General features: G+C 37.3%; 1 protein-coding gene across 2 annotated transcripts in view; it reads left to right on the top strand.

Annotated features, from left to right (window-relative positions):
* GRID2 (glutamate ionotropic receptor delta type subunit 2) overlaps positions 1 to 12806 on the top strand; it is a 699409-nt gene that overhangs the window by 572978 nt on the left and 113625 nt on the right. For both annotated transcript variants that reach the window (XM_050338709.1, XM_050338708.1), the window contains one exon: positions 11118 to 11256. In XM_050338709.1, coding sequence (XP_050194666.1) covers positions 11118 to 11256 — 139 coding nt within the window. The remainder of the gene's footprint in view (positions 1 to 11117; positions 11257 to 12806) is intronic.

Below are 12806 nucleotides of genomic sequence, written 5' to 3'. Positions count from 1 at the left end.
AGCTCTAGTCTGTGTTTATCTCCATGTGTGTGGGGTGTGAGTAATTATATCATGCAAAATTATTGTCCTGTGTTGTAAAAGTGGCAACAAAAGATGATCAGGTCACAGAACTCTTTTTTAGCGGAGAGCTGTTGGTAAAATTACTAGGCTGATTACTTAATTATTTATGAATATGTAATTTAATGGTACCATGTTTGGTAACTCCAAAATTAAATTTGAAGGCCTGTTAAGTCTTCTAATAAACCAATGCACTTCAGCAGAGTTAATACAATATATTTCAGCCAATGGATTCTTTAGAGATTGATAGCAACCCTCACAGTTCCAATGTGGTCATAGTTACAGATATCAAAAGATGCACTTTCAAACATCAAGACTTGTAGGATATTTCAGCATCTGGATATGTGTAGTATAAGTCTAGTAACTGTTCATGTAAGAGCTCCCAGTAACTTCAGTAAATACAAGTAGATGCCTCCGTTTTTAAACTTTAGCTGCAGTCATTATTTCTCTTTTCTAATGACAGCAAAAGAGAAAACAAAATGTACTTTATGATACATTTTCCAGAACTTTTAGAAGCACTGTAAAATCTCTCCATCCCTTCTCTCTCTGTGTTGCACAAGTCATATAGTGTTTTGGTATTAAATTAGTGCACACTATTAGTTGTAACTTTTATTTTTATCTATTATAAACTTTGATTTTTAATTGTAAACATCTTTTGCTAAATCTACAGCAAGACATAATCTGACCACTGCAAAGTTGCAAGTATCCGAAATAAGTCATTAAGCTATTGGTCTAGGTCTAAAAGCCAGGAATTAATTCTTATAACTTTGAAGATTCGTGCTGTAAATACTACATAATAGAAATGAAAATCTAATTAATGTATGTTATTGAAGTATCACAGATATCAGCAGAAGCCAGACCACAGCCATTTCCTTCATGGTGCTGTGGCATGCTTCCTTTCCCAACTCTTGCATCATTGTCATTATTTCTTCAAGATGGGCGAAAAGAAACAATTTATTGTTGTGAAGGGAATTATAAATATACTATAACTAATATGTTATGCTAACATCACTTTAATCAGGTAATTATCAAAGGACTGTTTGGCCTTTAAGGACATTGATTTAATGGGAATTAATTTAATGATTGAACACTGTTTGTGTAACATTATCATTGCTAGTGATGCAGAAAATTGGAATCTCAGCTCAGCTGAAAAGAGTTTAGACTTTCCATTATCACATTAGATCCCTTTTTACTGGAATGTAGTCATTAGACCCTTTTTTATACTTTTAGTATATATTTAAATGTTTGAGTTTTATCTAAAAATTTCTGAATACAAAAAGCAAGTTAAAATTTTTGTCATTGTACCATTCTCCTTTTTAATAGAGGTTTGAATTTCTGCTTAAAATAGCCTTAAAGAAAGCTCAGTAGATTTTGGTTTTGACTTGCTATTGCTTTTCCCATAAAACAAATTTTCTCTGTTTTCATACTCTGCTTTCTTCTCTGCAAACCTGATCATTATGTTTAGGAGGAATAGGAGTATAGCTTATGGAATAGTTTTGCAGCTATAAAAACACAGCAGCTTTAGAAAGTAGTAGCAGACACAGTGCAGTTCTATCTAGACTATTCTGAGGCTGAATCCTGCACGGTCTAGTCACAGCTTAGTGGAAATGGCGAACATTATAGAAAGAGCGTGTTCAGTACCTGAGGGTTAAGACAGAGTTAAAGCTGACCTTTAAATTTCAAACTCTCATTTACCTGAAGCTATCTTGTCTAGATGCCCTCCTCGGTTTGCCCATAAGAGTGTTATTGTCACAAACTATTTTTCTTCTTTGTAGTGCCTCTAACTATTGTTGTATATAAATTAGACCCAGGGAGAAAAGGGGGGCTCTGCATAAACAAGTGATTGGAAGCATGTAGTGAAATGCTGTGCCTGACAGACTTCTGCAGATAGATTAATTTTCAAACAAAATTTTACTCAAGGATGTCTGACAGTTCCTGCTGTATCTTGGCAGAATTTTACAAGGGAGCCTGGTGGCCAAGTGATTAGCCCTCTACCACTAGAAATGAAGCTGTTGCAGTAGAGGCAGCAGGTTAAGCAGGCTGGGTATTTGAAGACTGATAAAAAAATAATTTGATGATAGATGCAGCAGAGACTCAACTTGCAAACACTGTAGGTTGCTAACTAGTGATAAGCCAATGCTGTAGGAGGCTGAAATGGTTTGCACTGGGTACCTCTAGCCAGAGCATATTCTAGCTTCAGAGAGTAAAGTTTTAAAGAATATGACTGAGGACCTTGTGTTTCAGGCAAAATAGTTTGTGAGTAGTCAATTGCTCCATCTTTGTATATTTCTATTTGTCCATCAAGTTGCATGTCAAGGCCTTCTGACCAGATTTGTGAGATGAGTACGCTGGGCCATAACTTGATAAGGGCTTAGTGGCATTACCACTAGTCCTTGATTAGTCCCAGCATTTGAAATCTCAGCACGGGTAATCTCTTTCTATTAATGAGAAAACAGAGCTGAGCAATGAGCCATAGTATGTGAGTCAAATGCCAGGGGCATATCCAAACAGATACACAGCAGTAGCAAGCACAGGATTTTCAGAGGGAGTTTGCAAGATATGAAATACAGCTTGGAGGTGATTGCTGGACAGCAGTAACAGAGAGTGACAAGGTAGCATGGTAATCTCTCTTTCAGATTGGAGCTGGCTCATGTCTGGCCTCCTTGGTAGGAGCTTGGGGAAAGACTGCATCTGCCTGCACAAGGATGTGCATATACCCTCAGGTTAGCTGGCTTCCAGAGTTGGTGATAAGGATCTTTAAGCATGTATAAGATGCAGCTTCTCAAACTCCTCCACAGATTTTAGATAACTAGGAATGATTTGAAATAAGCCTGAAGGAGAGGACTTATAGTCTTGGATTTTCTCCCTGTCACATACGGGGAGAAATAAATGAGGAATGCTTTCTTTTGTGCATCATTGCTTCCCTTCTGGGAGTGCAATGAGGACAGCGCTTCCCACCCAGCTGAAAGGAAACAATCTTGCAGAGAGCAAATGTAATGAGATTAGTCAGGGGATCATTACACTAACAACAACAAATGGGAGAGAGTGAGTGATTGTTTAGTTCAGAAGTAAGACATTAAGGGGAAAGAAAATTAATCAGGGCACCAAATGACAAAGTGGACACACTCTTTAATTGCCTATAGACTGGTGTGAGAAATCTGAGTAATAAACAAGAACAGCTGAACTCATACAAATAATACAAATATTGGGTTTCACGGTGTTTCTGAAATCTAGTTGGAACATACCATACTTTGAAATACTGAAAGCCATATGGACAAGGTGGGCAAAAGGGGAAGAAGAGTGTCACTATGTCAAAATGGCATTAGTTATTCCTGAGACTGAGAGCTTGGAAAGAACTTATCTTGGCTTTTTTCTGTGACTGTATGCTAATGGCTGGAGTTCAAAATGAGATGGGAGTCAATGTCTGTTGTGGACCACCAAATCACAATGGAGTAGAGGATGACTGGCTCTCATAGTGCATATTTGTAATGCATACTGGAAAATGTGAGGTATAGTAGGGGCATTCAATCTGAGTGGTGTATGTTTCAAGCTGCCCATGCTGAAGAATCTGGAATGCACATGGAGAGCATAATGAAAAAAAAAGGAACATTGTATCAAAGTGTTAGACGCTACAGACTTCAGAAAAAAAATGACATGGGGAGCAAGTGTACACAGAGGTGAGTCAGGCTGAGAACAACAGGAAGGAGGGTTTTGAGAATTTTACTAGGATAATAATATATATTACTAGGATATTACTATATTTACTAGGATAATATTATATTTAAATATATCTCTTCTGTATTTGTGAAAAGCAAATTAAATACTTTCCATGTAGTGAATGTTAAAGAGGCGGCTACTAACATCAGACATTTTCAAATTGCCAAATTCAAACAAATTTAAAAATCAAAGTTGCAAGAGAGCTTGCTGAGTAGCTTCCAGGATGTTTGTTAGTTGATTTGAGTCTTGGAGCATTGGGTAGGTTTCAGAAAGCTGACAAAAAAATCTAATGTATAATTGAAGACCAAACTGAACCTTTAATTCAAAGTTTTCTTCTGTCTTAAAATACAGATGTAACAACTTGAAAGACTTAACTAATATAAACTGACACTTAACAGTTCCAAAACATATCATGATTAAAATAGTCTGGTATTGAAGTTACATATTTATACAGAATATTTCTCAAAGACAGCGACAACAGTCCTTCTCAAAATCATCCAGAAAAGGCAGAGGAAGGCTATAGAAGTAATGGGGAAAAAGGAATCAAGCCTCTCTATGGTTAAGTACACCAGTGGCATAGAGAAAAATGCTTTAGAATGCACAGTACCTGAATAGACAGAAAAATGCTGGGAAATGGTAACAGAGAATACAAAAGAGATTTTCAGTATAGACAAAGGTAGGATGTGTTTGGTTTGTGCCTTAAGCACAGTGTTTGACATATGAAGGACTTGTGTTCAGTGAAAAGAATAGGCCAGCTATAAACTCAGAATAGCTCTGCTGCTGTTGGAGTAGGAATATGAAAATGTCTTCTCTCTCAATTGTATGCTAGGAAGATAGACATCAAAAGTTTATCTAATATTTCATATTTTAGGATTATTGAATACCTAAATTTTCATTAATTTACAAAAACTCCACTAATTTTTTTTTTAAATAGAAGAAAATATGAAAATTTCTAAATATTTCAACATTTTAACTGTTTCAAGTATCTCTTTAGAAATGGTCTTTGCTTCTCATTTACTTCACATTTATTTTTAGCAAACTGATATGTGGGAATATCTTGAACTTTGGGATTTGATGGAAACTTTTACAATCACTTCAGTTAAAAAAAAAAAAAAAAAAAAAAATTGCTTCCCTTCCAATCCTGCTACTTCCAGTAACCCAAAAAGCAATTCCTAATATATTGTAGTATAGTCGCAGTATAGTAATAATACCTATATACAGTTAACTTTAGGAAGTTAAGACCTGTAGAAATATTTCATGTGTGAAACAAAATACCTGGATGTCTATTTCCATATATAATTTTAAAAAAACCCAAAACACAACACTAGCATTTTAATAAAAACAAAATGCTAGAGGAGGAACAGGTGGTGGGTTGAATAAAAGCAATACCTGGCTCTCGATCTTGTCCAGACCTTGTAGAATCTGGCTGCCAGCCCTGCCTCAGGATCAGTTCCTTCCCCAACCTCAATCCCCTGCAATCTGCCAATATTTGCAAGGATGGGGAATTCAGCCACTGATTTACAAGCTTATTTGGAAGGCATTACCAATTCAAGGGGTTGTATTCTCCTGTAGAATAATTCGTTGTGCCTGCTGTGGTCAATGGGTGTTAACTTCAGCACAAAATGTAATATTACAAACTCAGGTTATGACATGCCAGCTTAAATGTTATGGAAATTAATACACTCTGCAGAGTTCAAAAAAGAATGGAAAAGTATGAATGAAAAAAATGAAAAGAATGGAAGAAAAATTCATGATGAGAGATTTTCTGACAATTTCCAAGCTGCATTTATTTCACAGCTGGTAGAAATAGGTATAGGCTTCATTGACTGTAAAGCAATTTTTGGTCCTATACTGAATTGAAAATTTCCAATTGAAAAAAGGAGAGATTTTATGTTATCAAGGAAGTTTTTAACAGAACAATAGCAATAGCTAATGCCCTGAAAGATTCTGCCTTTGAAGAGCTCTGCTTTGCAGAGTTTTGTAAAGATAACAGAGCTCGGTCAAACTTCAGGTTTTGTTTCTCATAGCAAGAAATAGTGGAAATATAAAATGCCTTTGCCTCTTTGGTAATGCAAACTACTTCCCTTACACCCACTCTCTATTAATGTCCCTTTTACAAAGAAAACAGAAGACGTACATTGATCTAAACTATTTGCAACAGAAGTCTACACTTCTTTATTTATGGAAATTGCAGATGCACAGCATAATTGATGTGACTGTTCTAACAAGCTGAAGGCTAAATTGCAGCCAACTCCCAGTCCTTTGTGTTTTTTTTACCAAAGGCCAATAATTCACTGAATGTGGACAGAATTTTTTGTAAGAAAAAACAAAATCAAACTTTGTCCCCAGATAACCCACCCTATTATTTTTTCACCTTCCTTTTCCAAGCATAGTCAAGATTCTTGCTTTCAAGTTTGATAGTATTACAATTCCTCGACAAAACAATCACAATTAATGTGTTTTTCATGGTTCTCTAAATTATCTGGTAGACTCCTTACACAGAAATTCAGCTCTCTCCAGAACTCTTGCAGAGACTACTGCAGATCAGTTGATTGAAATTTGACAAAGTTATTCGTAACTGAGATACGTTCTTACAGTGAAAACAGTAAGGTAGCCCTGATGGTAAGTATTGGTGACAAATTGGGCTTTACCTATAATAAAATTCTAGTCCCTGGTATTTCCCTGGCAGTTGTGGTTATCACAAATAGAAGCCATGATTTTTGTAGTGTCCTTCCTGTGGAAGGATAGAGCCTTCTCTGGGAGTAGCTGCAGCAGTCTTGCAGTCCAGCTCTCAGCTCCCCTCAGAAACATCATTTAGTTCAGTTATGAAATCCAGGACACAGAATAGTGGTGGTTTATGGGTTCTCTCAGTGTGTGTAGCTGTTTATAAAGTACATTTCAATAATTAATCCTCAAAAGGCTCATTTCTCATAATCTGTTGAGAATATCTCAACGTTGTGGGTTCTATGCTGCCAAGCTATTTGCTTTAATAACAGTAAAAATAGTATTTTTGAGCTGTCAAGCAAAGTAATTTTATTTATAGCTATTGTGCAATCACAGTGAAGTTGTTAAGTTAATATTAAATCAGAGAGAGACAACTTATCTTGCATATTTAGTGCCTGGATTGAGTAGTAGCAAGAATTGCATCACTTTTCAACAAGATGGCTGCCACCAGGCTTGAACTGTTTTATTTACCAACTGCAGCTGAAACTGCTTCAAGAAACATTGCACCATTTATTTTTGTCCACAAATGAGAATTTTTTTCATTTCCATCTGAAACATTGTCATAGTTCTGAACTATGCAGATGAACACAGTTTCTCTTCAAGCAAACAATTTACAAATCCCCAAGAAAAAGTTGTTTGGAGAAAGAGCCTGTGCATTTTGAATTCTTCAATTTTAGTCCAGAATTAAGAAATACCAAGATCTCACCAGGATATGATCCTTAGTTTCTCTATTTTACCCATTTGTCCCATGATTTCATCCCTACTTCTCGCCTGAAATTCTCTCTTGTGACTTTTGACTTGAAGAAACTTTTAAACTGACTGCTAATGAGGGAGAATAATTTTAAAAATATTAAAAATCTGTGTGGGAATTGTATAGGTTCACATTGTATCTCCTGAGGTGGGTTTTTCCTGATATTTAGATCTGTCATAATTATGCATTATATTGTTTGCATTGTCAAGACAATGCATTATTTTTCTTGCCTTCTATTTAGCTTGAAGCACTTGGAAAGAAATGGGAATAAACAAAAATTTATAAGATAAGTTGCAGTCTAAGCCTGTCATCTCAAGTAGGCCAGCATTAAATAGTCTAGGATTGATGAAGGAAAGCTGCATTAGATGAGACTGGGAGGACTAAAAGTAATTTCTTTCACTGTGACTTCTACAGTAATTCAGCTTTTTCAGAAAACTACCAAGATTGATTTTTCCTAGTTCAGTTTACTCTGGAAAGTATCTTTTCCTTCCTGCATATGCAATCTGAAAATTTTAAAGGCAGATTAGATTTTTTTAAGGGATATTACCACACATCATGTGTCAGATGAATTATACTCAGAGCTGTAGCCACAACATAGGTGATCTACAGGTTCATTTTGTGCTGCATTAAACCCTTCTGCCAGTGTATTGGAAAGGCCAAGATAAAGAATAATATAGCCTCTGTATTCATTTGAGATCTGTCTCTCAAGATGACAAAGCATCTCCAGGACTGCTGAATGTCTTCTTTGATTTCCATTTGTTTCATGGTTGGGGCTCAGTACCTTAAAAGTGTTGCTCAGCATGCTACAACAGTAGTATTTTTAGTGTAACCACAGCCAGTATGGAAACTCCCATTGATGAATTTAACGATAGGAACGAGGTATCATAGAACAGACTGTGCTCTGGTCATCAACCTGTGTTTACATGGCACCAAGTGGTCCCCTTTGCCATTAGGGGTTATTAAGTTTCGCTGGTATGATGCAAAATAAAGTAGCAGGCAAAGATTTGTTCCATTTTCTTGGCTCCCCCACTGTGTGTGCTGTGCATAGCCCCCTATAACTGGAATATGTTGTCATCCATAATGATGTTAATGCACCCGAAAGTCATACTAGATATTGGAAAGCTGAGCTAAGGGAGGTTTGCATGCATGTCCCTTCTGCATTTACAGTCAAGAATAGTGTCTGTTGGGTCTGTAGCTCTTTATCATGGTAATGGTCATGAAAAACCAGTGATTATCGCTGCCCTGAGTCAATTGGTACTCTTCTGCACTGAGAAAACATGTAAATTTGGACTGAAAGAAAACTTTGGAAACTTTATTCCCAGAAACAAAACTGGGGAGAGTGAAGAGATTTCTTAAGGTGAACTGTCATGGTGCAGGCAGTGTTTTAGCAAACAGTACAATGGAACAAGACTGTATCGCGTTAAGTCTCCTAATAGATGCCAAAGAAATGATACCATGGCAGTAAAAGATTTCCTTTGATTTCTGTTTATCCTTCTTCCACTGGGAAAGGTGAAGTACCCTGCCTGTACAGCTTAAAAGTCATCCACTTATGCAGTTGTGGTGTCAGCCCTGCTTCAGAAACGGCAGTTTAAGAATGATGAGTGCAAGGATTTTTAGAGGAGTGCTGAATTATTTTGATATGTGTTTATTGTACATGTACTCGGATACAATCTTTGGCCTCAAGCTTCGTTTACTGACTGCTGATATACAAGGTACGACTGTGAATTAGGAACAAGGCTTCACAAACACCTGGAGGAGCTAAAAGCACTTGGGCTAACCAGCATTCACAGTTTTTAAAGTCTATTTTTAACATGGGAGAAAGAAGGAAAAAGTAACAGGGAGTAGGGGGAACAACCCTACTGATGTATGGGAAAGCTACACTGTATGACCAGTAGGAAATGCTGTAGCTGAGGGATCTGAAATGGCTTTCATGTTCACTTATTGCACAGCATCCTCACTTGAAAACCAGAAGGCAGGTATGTCAGTTTCAATGGTCCTCTCTTTTCTGACATTTAATTTCAATTAAAAAATAAAAATATGAGAACTTAGGGCTTTATTCATTAAGCTGAAAAATGAAAATGCAAGGATGTCCAGGAGATTATTGGCTTCTTCTCAATCACGCTACGCATTTCAATTCAGTGTAAAGATTATCTGCAGGGATTGGCACCTTAAATTTAAGAAGACAAACAGCCTTTTCTGATAAATTAATTTAACTGTCTACTCTTTTGATTTTCTTAAAGAAATCACTTTTAAATTACGTATTCCAAAGGCATTGCAAAAACTGTTGTAAAGTAGAAATACTCTATTAAAAATCATTTAAAATTTATTCAGCAGCGAAAACCAAATCTTCAGATGTGGAAGTTAGTGTTCGTCTTCAATAATCCTTATCCTGAAATAATATCTCCCAATCAGATCAGTAGATTCTTATTCCAGACAATTACATGTTGTCCTGGAAATAAAAGAAAATTAATTTCCAACTGTGCAGATCTAATGTAGATTTTGTCTTTCAATGCTGGAATCCTGAAAAGGCAAAGGATTTCAATGTTTATATACCAAAAGTATAAATGAGTGGAGTCAGTTATTATTTCACATATAGTGCAACTCCACATAAGCTTCAAATTTGAATGGTGATGCAGAGTTCTACACCTGCTTTGTGTAGGTAAGACAAACTGACAAAACAGTAAGATGATCCTTTATATATAACATTTATTAAATATTATTTTCTGTACATAATTGAAAATCATTTGTTCCTGGAGTGGGAATAATAGTAATTTGTATTCCCTTTAAACCTACTTGCTGGGGAAACTTATTACATAAGTAAAAAAAAAATCTACTTACAGAGGATTGAATCAGTAACAAACTGCTTTTGCAAATCCTAGGTATTGTACCATCATTTTGCATCTGAGAAAGCTACCTCAAAAATAATGTCAACTTTTCAAATTGCTGAGTGTTGAGGGAGAGGTGAACATCTTGAGCAGTTGACTGTGGGTGTTTGTTGTATTCACTGTCTCCTCTAATTATTTGTAGCTGTGACAAGACTTATGCTTCATGCGTAATTTTTAAATTAATTTTTTAAAAAATTAATTTTCCTTCATCTAAAAATCTGTGATTCATATGTTTTTAACTGAAAGAGCTCTGGCAAATACTCCAAACTAGTGTGTTTTGGGGCAGTTATTTGAATACAAAATGCTGCTTTTCATGGCTTACCTAACTGGGCTCTGGTCACACAAGCCATGGTGTGCAGCTCATCCTGGTAGGCTTAATTGCTGCTAATGTTTTGTTTACATGGCAGTTGGATTTTAAGGGAAGGCAACTATGGGAATACAACACAGTTTTTGTTTTATTCTTCAATACATGGGACTTTTTTTCCTGCATGTCCAAGTTCACTTGCAAGCAAGTTGTTCACATACATATGGTTCTCACGAGCATCTGCCTGCCTACAGAACTGTGTAAAGTAATTGTGTTTCGATAAGGTTTTTAACTTTATGTTCCCCAGAATGAAAGAAAAACTTAATTAAGGTTTGTAGATAAGATCTCTAAGGAAAGACCATTGTAGGAATTTACTTTGGCTGGTTTTGTTCTGAGATCTTGAAGTCTGTTTCCATTACTGGGAAGGACTGGCAGATGAATTGCAATTAAAGGCACAATAGCAAAAGAGATTAAATACAGAAATGATGACTGACAGTGTGGGCTTCCTTTAGTCCTTTTGTTGGATAGAAAGTGTGTCTCCAAGTCCTGCACCAGGCTTTAGTAGACTGCTTTACCCTGTTGACCCTGGGGTCTAGTTCTGCTGAGCAATGCATGAAGAGTGAGGATCTGGGATTCCTTCTGTCAAATGAAAACTCTTGCTTTTTCTTCTTCCCCACAGGAGGAGAGGTTCCATACACAACCCTGGCAACCCGACTGATGATGGGAGCTTGGTGGCTTTTTGCTTTGATTGTCATCTCCTCCTACACGGCAAACCTAGCAGCTTTCCTCACCATCACACGCATTGAGAACTCCATCCAGTAAGTTGATAAAGAACTATTCAAGGGAAAGGAGGGCGAGCATAAATATACATGTAGAGGGGTATGAATGTTCTATTTAAATGTGATAAAAGGAATACATTTTTATCATCCTGAGAAGATGGAAAAATAACAATATACCATAGACTGCCAGTCTCCCTGGAGACATTTTGTTTTTAGGATCAGAATTTTTGGCCTCTAGCAGATACTTTTCCCTGTGGCACACATACATATGTATATATGCACAAATACATATTTTGAAAGAAGCAGTTGAAGAAGTTTTGAGTTTGAGATAACCAGTGTATCAGTACTCGAAATGGGAAAGTATGAATTGTTGCTGTATTTACCAGATATGCTTCGCATTCTGGTGTATCCCACACTACTTGTGTTCTGACACTTTGGTCAGGAAGCACCCAATGCTTCTTCAATCTGCGGAGAGCTCAAAGCTGAATTCACTTGTTCTTGCCAAGGCAAAGATGTGTTAGCAGTAACAAACAAAAAACTCACTCATTAGTCACCTTTGCTCCTTCTGCTCCCAGGTGCTCACTTACCACACAAGTAGATCACATTATTCTTTTTCTATCTACTGGTTCTTTTGCTTGATGCCTCCCTAACATGAGTGTCCTTGTCTTTTCCTGTCCCTTTTATAGTGAACTCTCTTTCTGTCATACCTTCCAGTCCTTTTTAGCAGACCATCTCTCCATACCACAGGAACCTTTCTAGGTCTCCTACCCTCTCTCTGACCTTTTGTACTCCAGTATCCTCTCCTTCATGCTGAGTTATCCTTGCTCCCAGTGCGCCAGTGACCTCCTCCACCTTCAAATGCTCACTCTTGGCTCAAAGCAGAGACTAGAAAATACAGAGAAGCATTAGCTAGCCAAGCACTCCAAGGGGCAGCTGGCCATTTTTTCATAACAGGTTTTTAATCTTGAGGCAACAACTCGGTGAAAGTATGTTGGAGTGACAAAGTTAGCCTTTCCCATATATCCTTCTTTGCAAAAATGTGAAGAGAGGCACATTCTGCTGTATTTCTTCCTCCAGAAAAGTAAGAACCTGACCTTCAAGTAGGGCTCAATGATAGCCTTAGGGAAAATTCACTTTTCTCAGTCGTTGATCCAAGTCCCTGACTTCTGTGTATCAACCCTAAGGTCTTTCTGCCTCTAGTTCAGCTGCTTTCCAAACCTCTCTGAAATTCCCCTTGAGACAGTGAGCCACTGTTGTAGACTGGGTAGAGGGAGCCTGGGCCTCCTATGAATTCATAGGTTAGGATCAAGCAGCACTGCGGGTCAGGCACCGTGCTCACACCAAGGCACTTTTCCTCTAGGTGAGGATTTGCTACATACTAAAACCAATCCAGGCTTTCACGGCACATAGGTAAGTGAATATCTGCAACAGCAGACGTTTCGTTTGCATTTGGAAGATGAAGTTCAGATCCAAGAGCAGAAGCAGTCCCTAACTTTGAGTCCCTGGTTATCTCCCCATTAGGAGCATCCTGGTTATCTCCCCATTAAGAGCATCCTCTTGCACTCCATGAACACTTTCTCGCTGCTTAT

The sequence above is a fragment of the Myiozetetes cayanensis genome, unplaced genomic scaffold, assembly GCF_022539395.1.
Source record: "Myiozetetes cayanensis isolate MyiCay16 unplaced genomic scaffold, myiCay2020 scf7, whole genome shotgun sequence".
Taxonomy (NCBI): Eukaryota; Metazoa; Chordata; class Aves; order Passeriformes; family Tyrannidae; genus Myiozetetes; species Myiozetetes cayanensis.
Note: the sequence above shows the minus strand (reverse complement) of the source record. Positions and strands in the feature narration are given on the sequence as shown.